Here is a 12,245-nt window from a genome sequence, read left to right as displayed (position 1 = left end):
AAATTGACATGGAGGATTTATGTTTCTTCGTAGAGGCCTCCAAAGTTGTTTCTGATTATCGCAAAAATTAACATGGAGGATATTTTTTTTTCCCAGTGCGTCTCTAAAACCTCCCATTAGTAATAGTAAGATAGTTGTTGTCGTTTGTTATTATATTATACTTGAACTGAAAAGCTTTGCAATATTCATAGAGTAATTATGGGTGTGACATTTAGTATGCAATCGGCGTATTCGCTGGTTAGTTTCTGGGCTGGATTAGGCTGGCTAGTGCTGGTTTGTTATGAGAGAAAAACATTGTTGGCTGGTTGAATAAGCCTGCCTGAAAGCGAACAGGGTACTCACGTTGATTGGAATCCCATGAGGATGCGCGGGTCCTGTTTTACTCGCACAGCAACACAGCATAGTGGAGCGGTTAGCACCGCGCCACCGCCAGTCTAGGGAAGCATACGGATACGGCACTCAGCTCAATCACCGATTCACCGGACGAATAATCATCATAATCATGACATGTTTGCTCCAGTGATCCTTTCTTCGGGCTGCAGCCTGCAGCTGCAGGACATCAATAGCATTGAGCAGAGCTAACTCCGAGTCAAGCCCCAGCGGTCTGGCACTGGCAGCTTAATCGTGCCATCCTAACTAAGCTCTGGCTCACGCCGCCAGCATGAACGGCGAACCACCTCACGCCAAAGGGCCTTGCCATCTGAACCGCTTCGCCGTGCAGGGCTCGATCGGATGACAGATAGGTGGCGTGTTCCGCGCGCGAGGCTCGATCGGAGCTCCGCGCGCATGGATTTGGGTTAGCTCCCTGGCTTCTCCGGTTCCATGAGGCGCAGGGATTCGCCGCGCGCGTGTTCATGAACTACAACCGCACAGCCGTAGAGAGCACCAGTACTGTAAACGTCGCCGCGACGACGATGGTATGTAGTGCGCTACTGGAGCTGCGCTGGCCTGAAATTTTGTGCGCACGATCGATTCTGTGTGTGTGTATAGGTACACATATATATATTTCTCCAACGGTGACCTTGCACTGTTCGTGCCGATGTTGCAGGCGCTGCTGACGGAGAGACAGCCGCAGCCGGAGAAGAAGCCGCCACGGGCGAGGCCGATGTCGGGGAAGGGCGTCGTCATGCTGTGCGCCGCGAGCTTCTTCGTGGGGCTGCTGCTCAGCGGCCGGGTGACGCTGCTGGAGCCGCCGTCGAACGCGCCTTCAGGCCGCGGCTCCAGGATCGCTCTGTTCTCAGATGGCTGCGACCAGAGTAGGCGTGTAAGTAACTAATGAGTAAGCACCATCGAGCGAGCGAGCCTTATAGTTTTCTGGAGCACCAACCATACGCGATATGATCATATGAAATGCTTTTACTTGTTCCTGTCTCAGAAGCTGGACGAGAGCATCCCCAAGGACATCATGAAGGAGGTGTCAAGAACTCACCTAGCAATCCAGTGGGTAGCATAAGTGTTTCTTATATAACCTGGGTCTGAGCTCTGAACTCTGAAGACTGAGCTAATAACGTGTCGGATGCATTCATGGCATGCACAGGTCCTTGGACAAGTCGGTGTCGTCGCTGGAGATGGAGCTGGCCGTGGAACGAGCCAAGCAGAACGGCGGCCTCGGCGTGAGCGTGCCGTCCCGGGGCCGCCTCCCCAAGGCGTTCGTGGTGATCGGCATCAACACGGCCTTCAGCAGCAAGAAGCGGCGCGACTCGCTGCGCGACACCTGGGTGCCCCGAGGGGACAGGCTGCGGCGGCTGGAGAAGGAGAAGGGGGTGGTGGTCCGCTTCGTGATCGGGCACAGCGCGACGCCCGGCGGGGCGCTGGACCGCGCCGTCGACGCGGAGGCGGCGGCGACGGCGGACTTCCTGCGGCTGGACCACGTGGAGGGCTACCACGAGCTGTCGGCCAAGACGCGGACCTACTTCGCCACCGCCGTCGCCACCTGGGACGCCGACTTCTACGTCAAGGTCGACGACGACGTGCACGTCAACCTGGGCATGCTGACGAACAGGCTCAACAAGTACAGGGCCAGGGCCAGGGTCTACATCGGCTGCATGAAGTCCGGCCCGGTGCTGTCGCAGAAGTAAAAATATATAACTGCATCTGAACTAGACCTGTGCTTGCTTGAGCTCCTCTGCATGCCTAACTCCATGAGATGGTGGTTGGCATGGCAATGGCAGGGGCGTCAAGTACTACGAGCAGGAGTACTGGAAGTTCGGCGACGAGGGCAACAAGTACTTCCGTCACGCCACGGGCCAGATCTACGCCGTCTCCAGGGACCTCGCCTCATACATCTCCATAAACCAGTAAGCTAGCTAGCGTTCCTGATTTGGCATCGACGTCGACGTCGCTCCGACCCGTTCGCGCACACAAGCGTGCTCCGTGCTGACAGTTACTGACCATCCATGTGTGCGTGCTTACGCTGCGCGCCGCGAACGAAAACGACGCATGCTGCAGGCCGATCCTGCACCGGTTCGCCAACGAGGACGTGTCGCTCGGCGCGTGGCTCCTCGGGCTGGAGGTCGAGCACGTCGACGACCGGAGCCTCTGCTGCGCCACGCCACCAGGTACGTACGGAGTACGTAGTGCAGGGATCCTTTGCATATGTGACGGCCCGGATGGGGTAAAAGCTGCTGATTTTGGCTCCTGCCCCCTGGGGTGTACGTGGTGTGCAGACTGCGAGTGGAAGAAGCAGGCCGGGAACGTGTGCGCGGCGTCCTTCGACTGGTCGTGCAGCGGCATCTGTAAGTCCGTCGACAGGATGAGGGCCATCCACAGCGCCTGCGGCGAGGGCGACGGCGCCGTCTGGAGCGCCGCCATCTGATCTCTGACTGATGATCCACCAAAACCATCATCAGCACCAGGCTTGACCCTTTTCTAATGTTTTTTTTTTTCTATTTCCTCTAGATTTTTCTGGAACATGGAAACCATCATTCATCGATGGTAGCATAGCACTGTCTCAGAAATCAGAGCTGAGATACATCATACACGCAGGACCAGCTACCTGCATTCTCTGCCGAAGACTAGTGGAGTGCTATTTCTCTACTACCAGTACACCAAGTGGTTGTAGCACGATGCGTGCATGTGCTTGTGGAATCACAGGGTCCTGCTGTTTAGTTTTGCAAAATTGCAATGTAGTTAGAACAATTCCTTTTTCATTCGTGCTTTTGCAAACTTATGACCCATTCTGGTGAATAGCATCAGTTAGTAGAAGTGTACAACTTACAACACCCAACAAAGCGTGCTGCTACTGCAACGCGCCTTGCAGCTTGCATTGAGCCATCAGAAAATTAGTAGCACTGTCCGGCTGTTGAGGAGGTTTTGGCGCAGGCAGCAACATTGACACGTGAGAGAGCCTGGCTGGCATAAGAAGGTCCTAAACATCAAAGGGAACAGCTAAACCTAACGGAAAACTGCACACGAATCATCCACTGATGTAGCAACCTGCACTGCACTGCACTGCACCGCAAGTGCATTATTCCGGGAAAAGTTCTGGCTAGGCCAAGGCATGTCTTAGCCACCAAACTATGGCCTAAAAGTTAGGCAAATGAGCAAAACAGAGCATCGAAAATATTATTAGTACTTTGTCATTTGTCCTCCTGCCACAACTTCAAACCTAATTCGAAAACGCTCCTTATATGGGCATATGGCGTTCGTGCACGGACGGACGGACCCGGCACTCGCTCATGCCGCCCCCACCCGTGTCGCCTGCTCGCTCAACTCATGGGACGTACCTGTCCTCGCCCACATGGCCCCCACTCGCGCCTCCGCCGCCCGCCCGCGCCGGGCATGGCAAGCCCGATGTGCTAGGTGCTCGCCAGCTCGTTCCCGGACTCGCGCCTCCTATCGCGGCCATGCATCCGCCTGCCCCTGCCCCTACTGAGGTCCGTGCCGCCGCCGAGCTCCATACCTACGACCCCCGCGCCACTCCGCGGCTTCGAGCTCCGTGCCGGATGTTTCGTTGAAAGTGCATGTTGCAATAGTGTTTCAAGTGTTTCAGATGTTTCCGAGGTATGTTGCAATTGTTGTATATAGATGTTTTGCAAAAGTAGATCGGGATGTTGCACATGTTGTAATGGCTATACACGTATGTTTCAAGTGTATGTTCCAAATGTTTATGTTCCAGACGAATGTTGCACGTGTTTTGTCTGGATGTTGCAAAATTAGATCTAGATGTTGCATATATATGTATGTTGCAAGCATATATTTCAAGTGTTTGTAGGTGTTTCATACGTATGTTTGCAAAAGTAGATCTGAATGTTGCTTATGTTTGCAATGATTTTCAAATGTTTTTAGGCATTTTTGCAAGTGGTTCAGACGCTTGTTTTAAGTGTTTCATCTATCTTCTTTTCTATGTTACAACTGTTGCATCTGGATGTTTCGAAAATAGATCGGGTGTTGTACGTGAGATGCGCGTGGAAAGCGACCGGCGACGCGAACGATGTCCGGGGTGGCGTCGCGAACTCGTCACGCTACGCGCTCGTTCGCTCCCTGTGCGGGCAGAACCTAATTGGTAGGGCACTCTGCTAATCCGCTCCCAATGTCTGATAAGCGGCCACTTTTCTTTTCTTGCTTTTATTTTTTTCTTCTAAGCAACTTATATTTAAACAATTTTCAAAAATATAGTTATAGGAATTGATTAAAGGGTAGAAGAAAGGAAACCAACTTAAGAGCAAGAGCCGCCCTGAAGCTCTATCAAACGGGGCTCGAGATTTGTCACTTGTTTACCAAACGGGGCTCTGTGACACAAGTGTTAAACAGTCTATGCTTTACTGCTTCGTCCGGCGAACATGTGACGAGTAAAAACGGACAAACATATTCAGAGTGGACACATTCGCAACAGCTAAAACAAGGCCGCGTGCATCCATCCATCCGACCGTCTATTTACAGATTACACATCTCAAACTCAAGCACTCATAACACTCAACTCACTGCCCCTCGTATACTGATAGCAAAATTCATTACAACAGGCTCCCTCCGGCGTACGGCCGGCCGGCCGACCGGGTCAGTCCCATACAATCGCGGAGTTCTTCGGCGTCACCATCTCGCTGTGCGGCGCCGGCCCTCCCCTCGAGAGCGGCCTGGCAGAGGGCACCATCGGCGCCAGGTAGTTGCCTACCCGGACGTACCCGCGCGCGTCGTACCGCCCGGCGTGGTGCTGCACGGGAACCGGCACGGGCGCCGGCGGGTACTGGTGCTGGTAGTGGTGGAAGTTGTTCTGCAACAGCAGGGCCCCCGGCCCCGCGCCTGCGTGCCTTGGCGAGCCGCTCACGTAGCCCGGTATGCTGCCGTCCACGCCGTGCTGGTGCAAGCGCTGCGCCGCCGCGTCCAGAGTTCTGAGGTTCGGCGAGCTCCGGACGCGCTGCATCCCGAACCCGAACACGGTGGGCGGCTCGGCGCCCACAGCGTTGGCGCGCGGGGAGTTGCCCGCCGAGACGGCGCCGTGCGTCTGGGCGGAGAACGGCGGGCTCCCGTCGGGCGAGGCTGGCACGGTGGCCACGTAGCGCTCCTCCGGCTGGAAGTGGTGGTGTTGCTGATGGTGGTGGTGGTGGTGATGCGGGTGGAGGCGCGACAGGCCAGCGTAGCGGGCAGAGGAGGGCACGACGGTGGGCGCGGCGGCGGCCGACGGGAGCGGCGCGGCGGTCTGCGGCATGAAGACGTAGACGCGGAAGCGCGGGGACGTGGTCGGCGAACGCTTCGCCTTGAGGCGGTCGTACTCGTCCAGCATGTGGACCAGGTCCTCGTCGCAGGTGACGGAGACGAGCACGTCGAGTTCCTCGGCGAGGGAGAGGAGCTGGTACTTGATGGCCGCGACCTCCGTCTTGAACATGTCCTCCACCTTCTTCTTCAACTCTGCACCAGGCAATGACAAACAGGCCTGCTGATGAGATCCGAAAGAGGCAGGTTACGGAGCGCGGCTCCCCACAGCGGATCGAGAAGGCAAGGAACACCCACCGCGGAAGCAGATGGAGCGAGGCACGGCGAGGACGCGGGTCTCCCCGCCGACGTACTTGAGCACGCCGTCGTGCGGCCGGGGCACGATGCGGCCGCCGAAGCTGCAGAGGATCTTGATGCGCCCTCCACCTCCGCCACCACCAGCTCCGCCCGCGCCGCCGCAGGTGCAGGTCGGCGAAAGATGCACGTCCTCATCTGTGGTCGTGCCCTCGGACTCCGTTGTCGTCACCGTTGGCGGCTCACCCATCGCGCCTTCTATCTCGGCCATGGTGTCGCTTCACCCAAATTCTCACTCGACGGAGGCCAGCAGCAGAAGCAGAGGACGCGAAGAAATGGCCCGTAACAGAGACCTGCACAGTAACCGCAGCACGATTTATCAACTTGCACAAACGGCCCTCGAGACGAATCCCATAGACGAGGAATCACATGCTTGGTATGTGGAGCACACAAGAACACAAAGATTCATTTTTTTACTCTGATGACCAGAGTATGAACCCATATCTTGGGGAAAAAATGACCTAACCAAGCAAATACTGAAACGCGAGATGAACTCACACCAGAACGGTGAAAGAGGTAATGTTTCCCTAAAGACTAGTACGAAAAGAGAATCCCGAAAGCAACAACCACTTCAGCATCAAACCAAGCGTGCGGACATGAAAACGCCCCACGAATTCAACACGGATGTGTCATGTCTGGCGGAGCAATTAATCGGCGCTCATTAGTTGAGCGACAGCACATGAGACGCCAGCCTTGCAAGTTATGGGTTTCCTGGCCAGCATTATCCTTCCGACGAGCGCCAGAATAAACCAGCCCAAAAAAAGGATGCATTTTTCTTTGGAGCAAGGAATCAGAGCGCGGCGGCCGGCCAACCTGTTATCAGACGGGACTCCAGAAGCAGCCGCGCTGACGACGACGACCTAAAAGATTCCAAAATAGTAGATCGAAACTGCCAGAAGAGAACATCCATCCAGATGAGCAAAGCAAAGAAACGCGTCGGCAGATCGGGGAGGAACCGGCCCAATCGGCAGGGAGAAGAGGAAACCGAGAAGGGATTCACCAGAGATAACGGAACGGAGTATAATCCAACCAACCGGAGGTGGCGGTTCCGGCGACGGACGAAGTGCCGCCGAGCAAGCGTCTGGAACCGACCCAGATCGAGCCGGACTAAGCAACAAAGAGGGGGGAAGCAAGGGGAAGGCAACCCCCGAGAATCTTAGTGGAACTGATCAATCTTCCATCCGGGAGTGACTGATCAATCGTCGCCTCTCCTCACAGGCGGGCGTGGGCGCGTGGCCGGATTTAGGGAGGAAGGACGGACGCGCACGTCGGGGGCTCCTAGATTCGAGGACCAGCCGCTCGCTCGCCTATTCTTGGGGAGAGGATGGGTGGGGGTGGGGCGATTGCGGCGGCCGTGTGTGGGCCGCTAGCTGATTTCCTCCCTCCGTGCCTGCGGAGGACTCTGGAACTGGAACTGGAACTGGAACTCGCGACTCGCCCGCCGGCCGCGCGCCCTCGCGATTGCGAGCCGGTTGTGAAATAGGTGCCGGGCCGTCCGGAACGGTGCCGCGAATATCCGCGTCTCGCTTGGGGTTGCGTTGCGTGCCGTGGTCGGTTAGCGGGCCGCGCGACAGCCCTGACGCGCCGGGCGGGGGGCCGTTCAGCGTCGCCGTCTCGCCGAAGCGCGGTGCGAACGCGTGCCCGCTGCTTGGCGGAGTGGCGTCGCCACGACGTATATCTATGGATGAAAACGGTACGGATATTTATTCGACCGTCCGTTCGACTGAACAAATATGAACACTTATCTGGATAGTTACTCGGATATCCGTAATTTTTTTCGGATACAGATAATAAAACAGATATCTTAGGCGGATATCAAATACGGATGTAATATCATCGATATCCGGCGGATATCGGATAATCCGGATAAGTATCGAATATATCCGGATTATTAAAACGGATATTATCCGGATATTTTTCAAACTTTCTCAAATGAAAAAATGGCCTATATAAGGATTGTAGATCTTGATGAGCTGAACAAACTTGGTATTCAAAACTTTTCAATTTGAGACAATCTAGGGTTCCGAAAACTAGTTTGTAGGCGTCGAAATTTAAAAATCATAAATTTGAACCGTCCAAACTATCTCAAATGGAAAGTTGACCAAAACAACAATTGTAGATCTTGATGAGTTGAACAAACTTGGTATTCAAAACTTTTCAATTTGAAGTCATTTAGAGTTCATAATACTAGAGTCAAAGTGTTGTTTTTTCATTTGACCAAATTTGACTTGGTCAAACTTGCTCAAATGAGACATTAAATGACCTCAGATGAAAAAACTCTGAATACAAAGTTTGATCATCTCAGCAAGATCTACAATTGTTACATAGCTTATTTTGTCATTTAAGAAAGTTTTATCAAACACTAGTCATAAATTCTTGAATCTTATATAGACTTTCTAAAACCATGTCACACACTTGTGAATTTTGAATTATATTTTGTTCAAACTTTCTCAAATAAAAAAATGGCCTATATAAGGATTGTAGATCTTAATGAGCTGAACAAACTTGGTATTCAAAACTTTTCAATTTGAGACAATCTAGGGTTCCAAAAACTAGTTTGTAGGCGTCAAAATTTAAAAATCACAAATTTGAACCATTCAAACTATCTCAAATGGAAAGTTGACCAAAACAACAATTGTAGATCTTGATGAGTTGAACAAACATGGTATTCAAAACTTTTCAATTTGAAGTCATTTAGAGTTCATAGTACTAGAGTCAAAGTGTTGTTTTTTCATTTGACCAAATTTGACTTGGTCAAACTTGCTCAAATGAGACACTAAATGACCTCAGATGAAAAAACTCTGAATACCAAGTTTGATCATCTCAGCAAGATCTACAATTGTTACATAGCTCATTTTCTCATTTGAGAAAGTTTTATCAAACACTAGTCACAAATTCTTGAATCTCATATAGACTTTTCTAAAACCATGTCACACACTTGTGAAATTTGAACTACATTTTATTTAAACTTTCTCAAATGAAAAAATGTCCTATATAAGGATTGTAGATCTTGATGAGCTTAACAAACTTGGTATTCAAAACTTTTCAATTTGAGACAATCTAGGCTTTCGAAAACTAGTTTGTAGGCATCGAAATTTAAAAATCACAAATTTGAACCGTCCAAACTATCTCAAATGGAAAGTTGACCAAAACAACAATTGTAGATCTTAATGAGTTGAACAAACTTGGTATTCAAAACGTTTCAATTTGAAGTCATTTAGAGTTCATAATACTAGAGTCAAAGTGTTGTTTTTTCATTTGACCAAATTTGACTTGGTCAAACTTGCTCAAATGAGACACTAAATGACCTCAGATGAAAAAACTCTGAATACCAAGTTTGATCATCTCAGCAAGATATACAATTGTTGCATAGCTCATTTTGTCATTTGAGAGAGTTTTATCAAACACTAGTCACAAATTCTTGAATCTCATATAGACTTTCTAAAACTATGTCACACACTTGTGAAATTTGAACTACATTTTATTCAAACTTTCTCAAATGAAAAAATGGCCTATATAAGGATTGTAGATCTTGATGATCTGAACAAACTTGGTATTTAAAACTTTTCAATTTGAGACAATCTAGGGTTCTGAAAACTAGTTTGTAGGCGTCGAAATTTAAAAATCATAAATTTAAACTGTCCAAACTATCTCAAATGGAAAGTTGACCAAAACAATAATTGTAGATCTTGAGGAGTTGAACAAACTTGGTATTCAAAACTTTTCAATTTGAAGTCATTTAGAGTTCATAATACTAGAGTCAAAGTGTTGTTTTTTCATTTGACCAAATTTGACTTGGTCAAACTTGCTCAAATGAGACACTAAATGACCTCAGATGAAAAAACTCTGAATACCAAGTTTGATCATCTCAGCAAGATCTACAATTGTTACATAGCTCATTTTTCCATTTGAGAAAGTTTTATCAAACACTAGTTATAAATTCTTGAATCTCATATAGACTTTCTGAAACCATGTTACACACTTGTGAAATTTGAACTACATTTTGTTCAAACTTTCTCAAATGAAAAAATGAACTATATATATGCTGCTTTTACTCAATATCCGAATAGATATTTGTATCCGACCTTCTCCGAATCCGATTCATACCGTATTCGATACTCATTATTCATATCCGTAACCGAGTCAATCCGTATTCGTATATGTATCCGAACGCTATCCGTGTCCGAATCCGAATCCGAACAAAAATATGAAAACAAATATAATATGAGTGATATCCGTTCGTATCCGATCCGTTTTCATCCCTACGTATATCCCTCGACGGTTGGTGCCCGTGTCTGTGTGTCACGTATACAGGCGTTTTGTTGGGCACGCACAATGCAACGCAGCCATGGCGTAGATAGATTGGTATGTTGATTTATATGAACCTACTGTACTGATATTTCTGCCCCCAACGCGGTGATTTGATCGTGTGTACGTCCTGTGGAAGAGGGCGCTGCCGTTTCATCGGCATCCCGAGCTGGCAGGGCACGGCGCGGCGGGCGGCGGCTTTGGACTTTGGACTTTGGACTTTGGACTTTGGAGTGCGTTCAGCCGCGGTGCGAGGGCGTGTGCCTGGCGGCGATAGTCGACTAGTAGTCGGCACTAGAAGTTGTCAACGGTCCTTTGTTTCATGGCACTTGGCGTGGCGTAGCTATACGGTGTGTCACTATGCTCAAATCAAATTGCACACAAGGCTTGTTTCACCGATACTTAGTAAAATAATAAAAACAAATGATTTCAGATCTTGTTTAGATTACCTAGGCTAATTGTCCGTAGCTGGCTAATAGCTTGAGCTAATTGTTGACAGTGTTCGGCTGAGGAAGAAGCCAGTTTGTTTGGCTTGTTTTTTTTCAGCCGGGACAATGTTTTTCCCTCACACCAAATCAACATAAACAGTGTTTTCAGCATGATCAGTATTTTTTCATACCAGCCGAACACTACCAATTTAACCGTCTAATAGTTAGCCACCTCAAATTAGCCATGTACGGTTTAGATACAAGAGCTAAATGATAGGTGGAATCATACATAAAGTCACTTCAATACCTGGAATTTTTCCGCTCTCTACGTGTGCTACCAACAGGTAGGATGGCATAGGGTATTTTGGTCCTTTTGCTGCGGATTCATACTTTTAGTCTAAGGGGGTGTTTGGTTCCTACAGGAAAATTTTAGTTCCTGTTCCATCGGATGTTTGGACACATGCATGAAGTATTAAATATAGACAAAAAAAAATAACTAATTGCACAGATTGTGGCTAATTTGCGAGACGAATTTTTTAAGCCTAATTAGTCCATGATTTGACGGGACATCTAATTATTTGCCACTCTTACGGAGGCCGACTCTCTGATTGCTAACTTTGTGGTGGCAACTACAAAAATGTCCTAGAAAATAGTAACTCGCCTAATATTTTGCCATTTTTGCTGACGTGGCATGCCAGATCAGCCAGCCAGCTTGGGAACGGGCCGTTGACGCTCGAAGACCGAAGCCAAAAGACCATTCTGCCCCCGCCGTGTATTGCTTAACCAGCGCCGTCTCCTCCCATCTGTTCGCTTCTCTCCGCACTTCTTCTTCTTCCTTCGTCTTCCGGGATCCCTCGTCTCCCCGTCCTTGGTCGCCGGCGCCCCTCCATTGCCCTCCCCAACCCTAGCCGCCATGTCCCGTCGAGCGAGCTCATCAACACGCAATAGGCGTCCGCAGCTGCCAGATAGGATAGGGGAGTACCCACTCGGGAGGCAGACAGGGCTCCCCCTCATCATGTGCGAGGAGTGTGGGCTGCAGAGGGTGCTCGAGCTCGTGGCCCAGACAGATGAGAAATGCAACAAGGGTCGTGTCTTCTTCAAATGTCCTAGGAACATGCAAGGGGTAAGCCACATTCTTTGGGTTCCGATTTGTTAGGGTTTTGAATCGATTGTCACATCAAATATGTTTCCATGTGATTAGGTTCTAGGATCTTGTAGGTTTTTTGAGTGGCAGCGAGAGTACCTAGCCATATTGGTGGACCAGGGGAAGATTGTGATGAATCTAGAACAACATGGCGCAGTAGAGGAAGAAGCTGTGCTAATGGCGGATTAATTAGGCTTAATAAATTCATCTTATAAATTAGTCTCCATCTGTGTAATTAGTTTTATAATTAACTCATATTTAGTTCTCCTAAATAGCATCCGAACGTCCGATGTGACATGGACTAAAATTTAGTCCAGGAAACCAAACACCCCCTAAATTAGTTAGGTCTCGACAAGACTTAT

The 12,245-nt window shown here is 49.6% G+C and overlaps 2 protein-coding genes across 6 annotated transcripts; one reads left to right on the top strand and one right to left on the bottom strand.

Moving 5' to 3' along the window:
* The first annotated feature begins 342 nt into the window (after positions 1 to 342).
* LOC136516821 (probable beta-1,3-galactosyltransferase 8) lies at positions 343 to 4,097 on the top strand. Of its 3 annotated transcripts, XM_066510310.1 has the most exons (8): positions 343 to 917; positions 1,049 to 1,264; positions 1,376 to 1,440; positions 1,538 to 2,074; positions 2,172 to 2,297; positions 2,449 to 2,558; positions 2,667 to 2,735; positions 2,899 to 4,097. In XM_066510310.1, exons 1-8 carry the CDS (start codon positions 855 to 857, stop codon positions 3,183 to 3,185), a joined length of 1,473 nt encoding a protein of 490 aa, XP_066366407.1. In that variant the 5' UTR covers positions 343 to 854; the 3' UTR covers positions 3,186 to 4,097. The 3 variants fall into 3 exon arrangements, with proteins under 3 accessions (XP_066366407.1, XP_066366408.1, XP_066366409.1); XM_066510311.1 differs by having other exon boundaries at positions 2,667 to 3,038; XM_066510312.1 differs by lacking the exon at positions 343 to 917 and having other exon boundaries at positions 1,150 to 1,279.
* A 648-nt stretch (positions 4,098 to 4,745) lies between these two features.
* On the bottom strand, positions 4,746 to 7,542 carry LOC136516780 (uncharacterized). Of its 3 annotated transcripts, XM_066510261.1 has the most exons (4): positions 7,004 to 7,542; positions 6,817 to 6,892; positions 5,947 to 6,296; positions 4,746 to 5,844 (listed from the first exon to the last, which is right to left on the bottom strand). In XM_066510261.1, the coding sequence occupies exons 3-4, from the start codon at positions 6,212 to 6,214 to the stop codon at positions 4,997 to 4,999; spliced, it is 1,116 nt and encodes a 371-aa protein (XP_066366358.1). In that variant the 5' UTR covers positions 6,215 to 6,296; positions 6,817 to 6,892; positions 7,004 to 7,542; the 3' UTR covers positions 4,746 to 4,996. The 3 variants fall into 3 exon arrangements, with proteins under 3 accessions (XP_066366358.1, XP_066366360.1, XP_066366361.1); XM_066510263.1 differs by lacking the exon at positions 6,817 to 6,892; XM_066510264.1 differs by lacking the exon at positions 6,817 to 6,892 and having other exon boundaries at positions 7,038 to 7,542.
* Positions 7,543 to 12,245: the final 4,703 nt, after the last annotated feature.

This window comes from Miscanthus floridulus, chromosome 17 (genome assembly GCF_019320115.1).
Source record: "Miscanthus floridulus cultivar M001 chromosome 17, ASM1932011v1, whole genome shotgun sequence".
NCBI classification, from domain to species: domain Eukaryota; kingdom Viridiplantae; phylum Streptophyta; class Magnoliopsida; order Poales; family Poaceae; genus Miscanthus; species Miscanthus floridulus.
This window is presented reverse-complemented; position numbering and strand designations above follow the sequence as displayed.

Coding starts and splice junctions, on each gene's coding strand:
- LOC136516821 (XM_066510310.1), top strand. CDS start 855: ATGAACTACAACCGCACAGCCGTAGAGAGCACCAGTACTGTAAACGTC. Junction 918..1,048: donor ACGTCGCCGCGACGACGATG/GTATGTAGTGCG, acceptor CCGATGTTGCAG/GCGCTGCTGACGGAGAGACA. Junction 2,736..2,898: donor CTGGTCGTGCAGCGGCATCT/GTAAGTCCGTCG, acceptor TATTTCCTCTAG/ATTTTTCTGGAACATGGAAA.
- LOC136516780 (XM_066510261.1), bottom strand. CDS start 6,214: ATGGCCGAGATAGAAGGCGCGATGGGTGAGCCGCCAACGGTGACGACA. Junction 5,845..5,946: donor TCGCTCCATCTGCTTCCGCG/GTGGGTGTTCCT, acceptor TGCCTGGTGCAG/AGTTGAAGAAGAAGGTGGAG.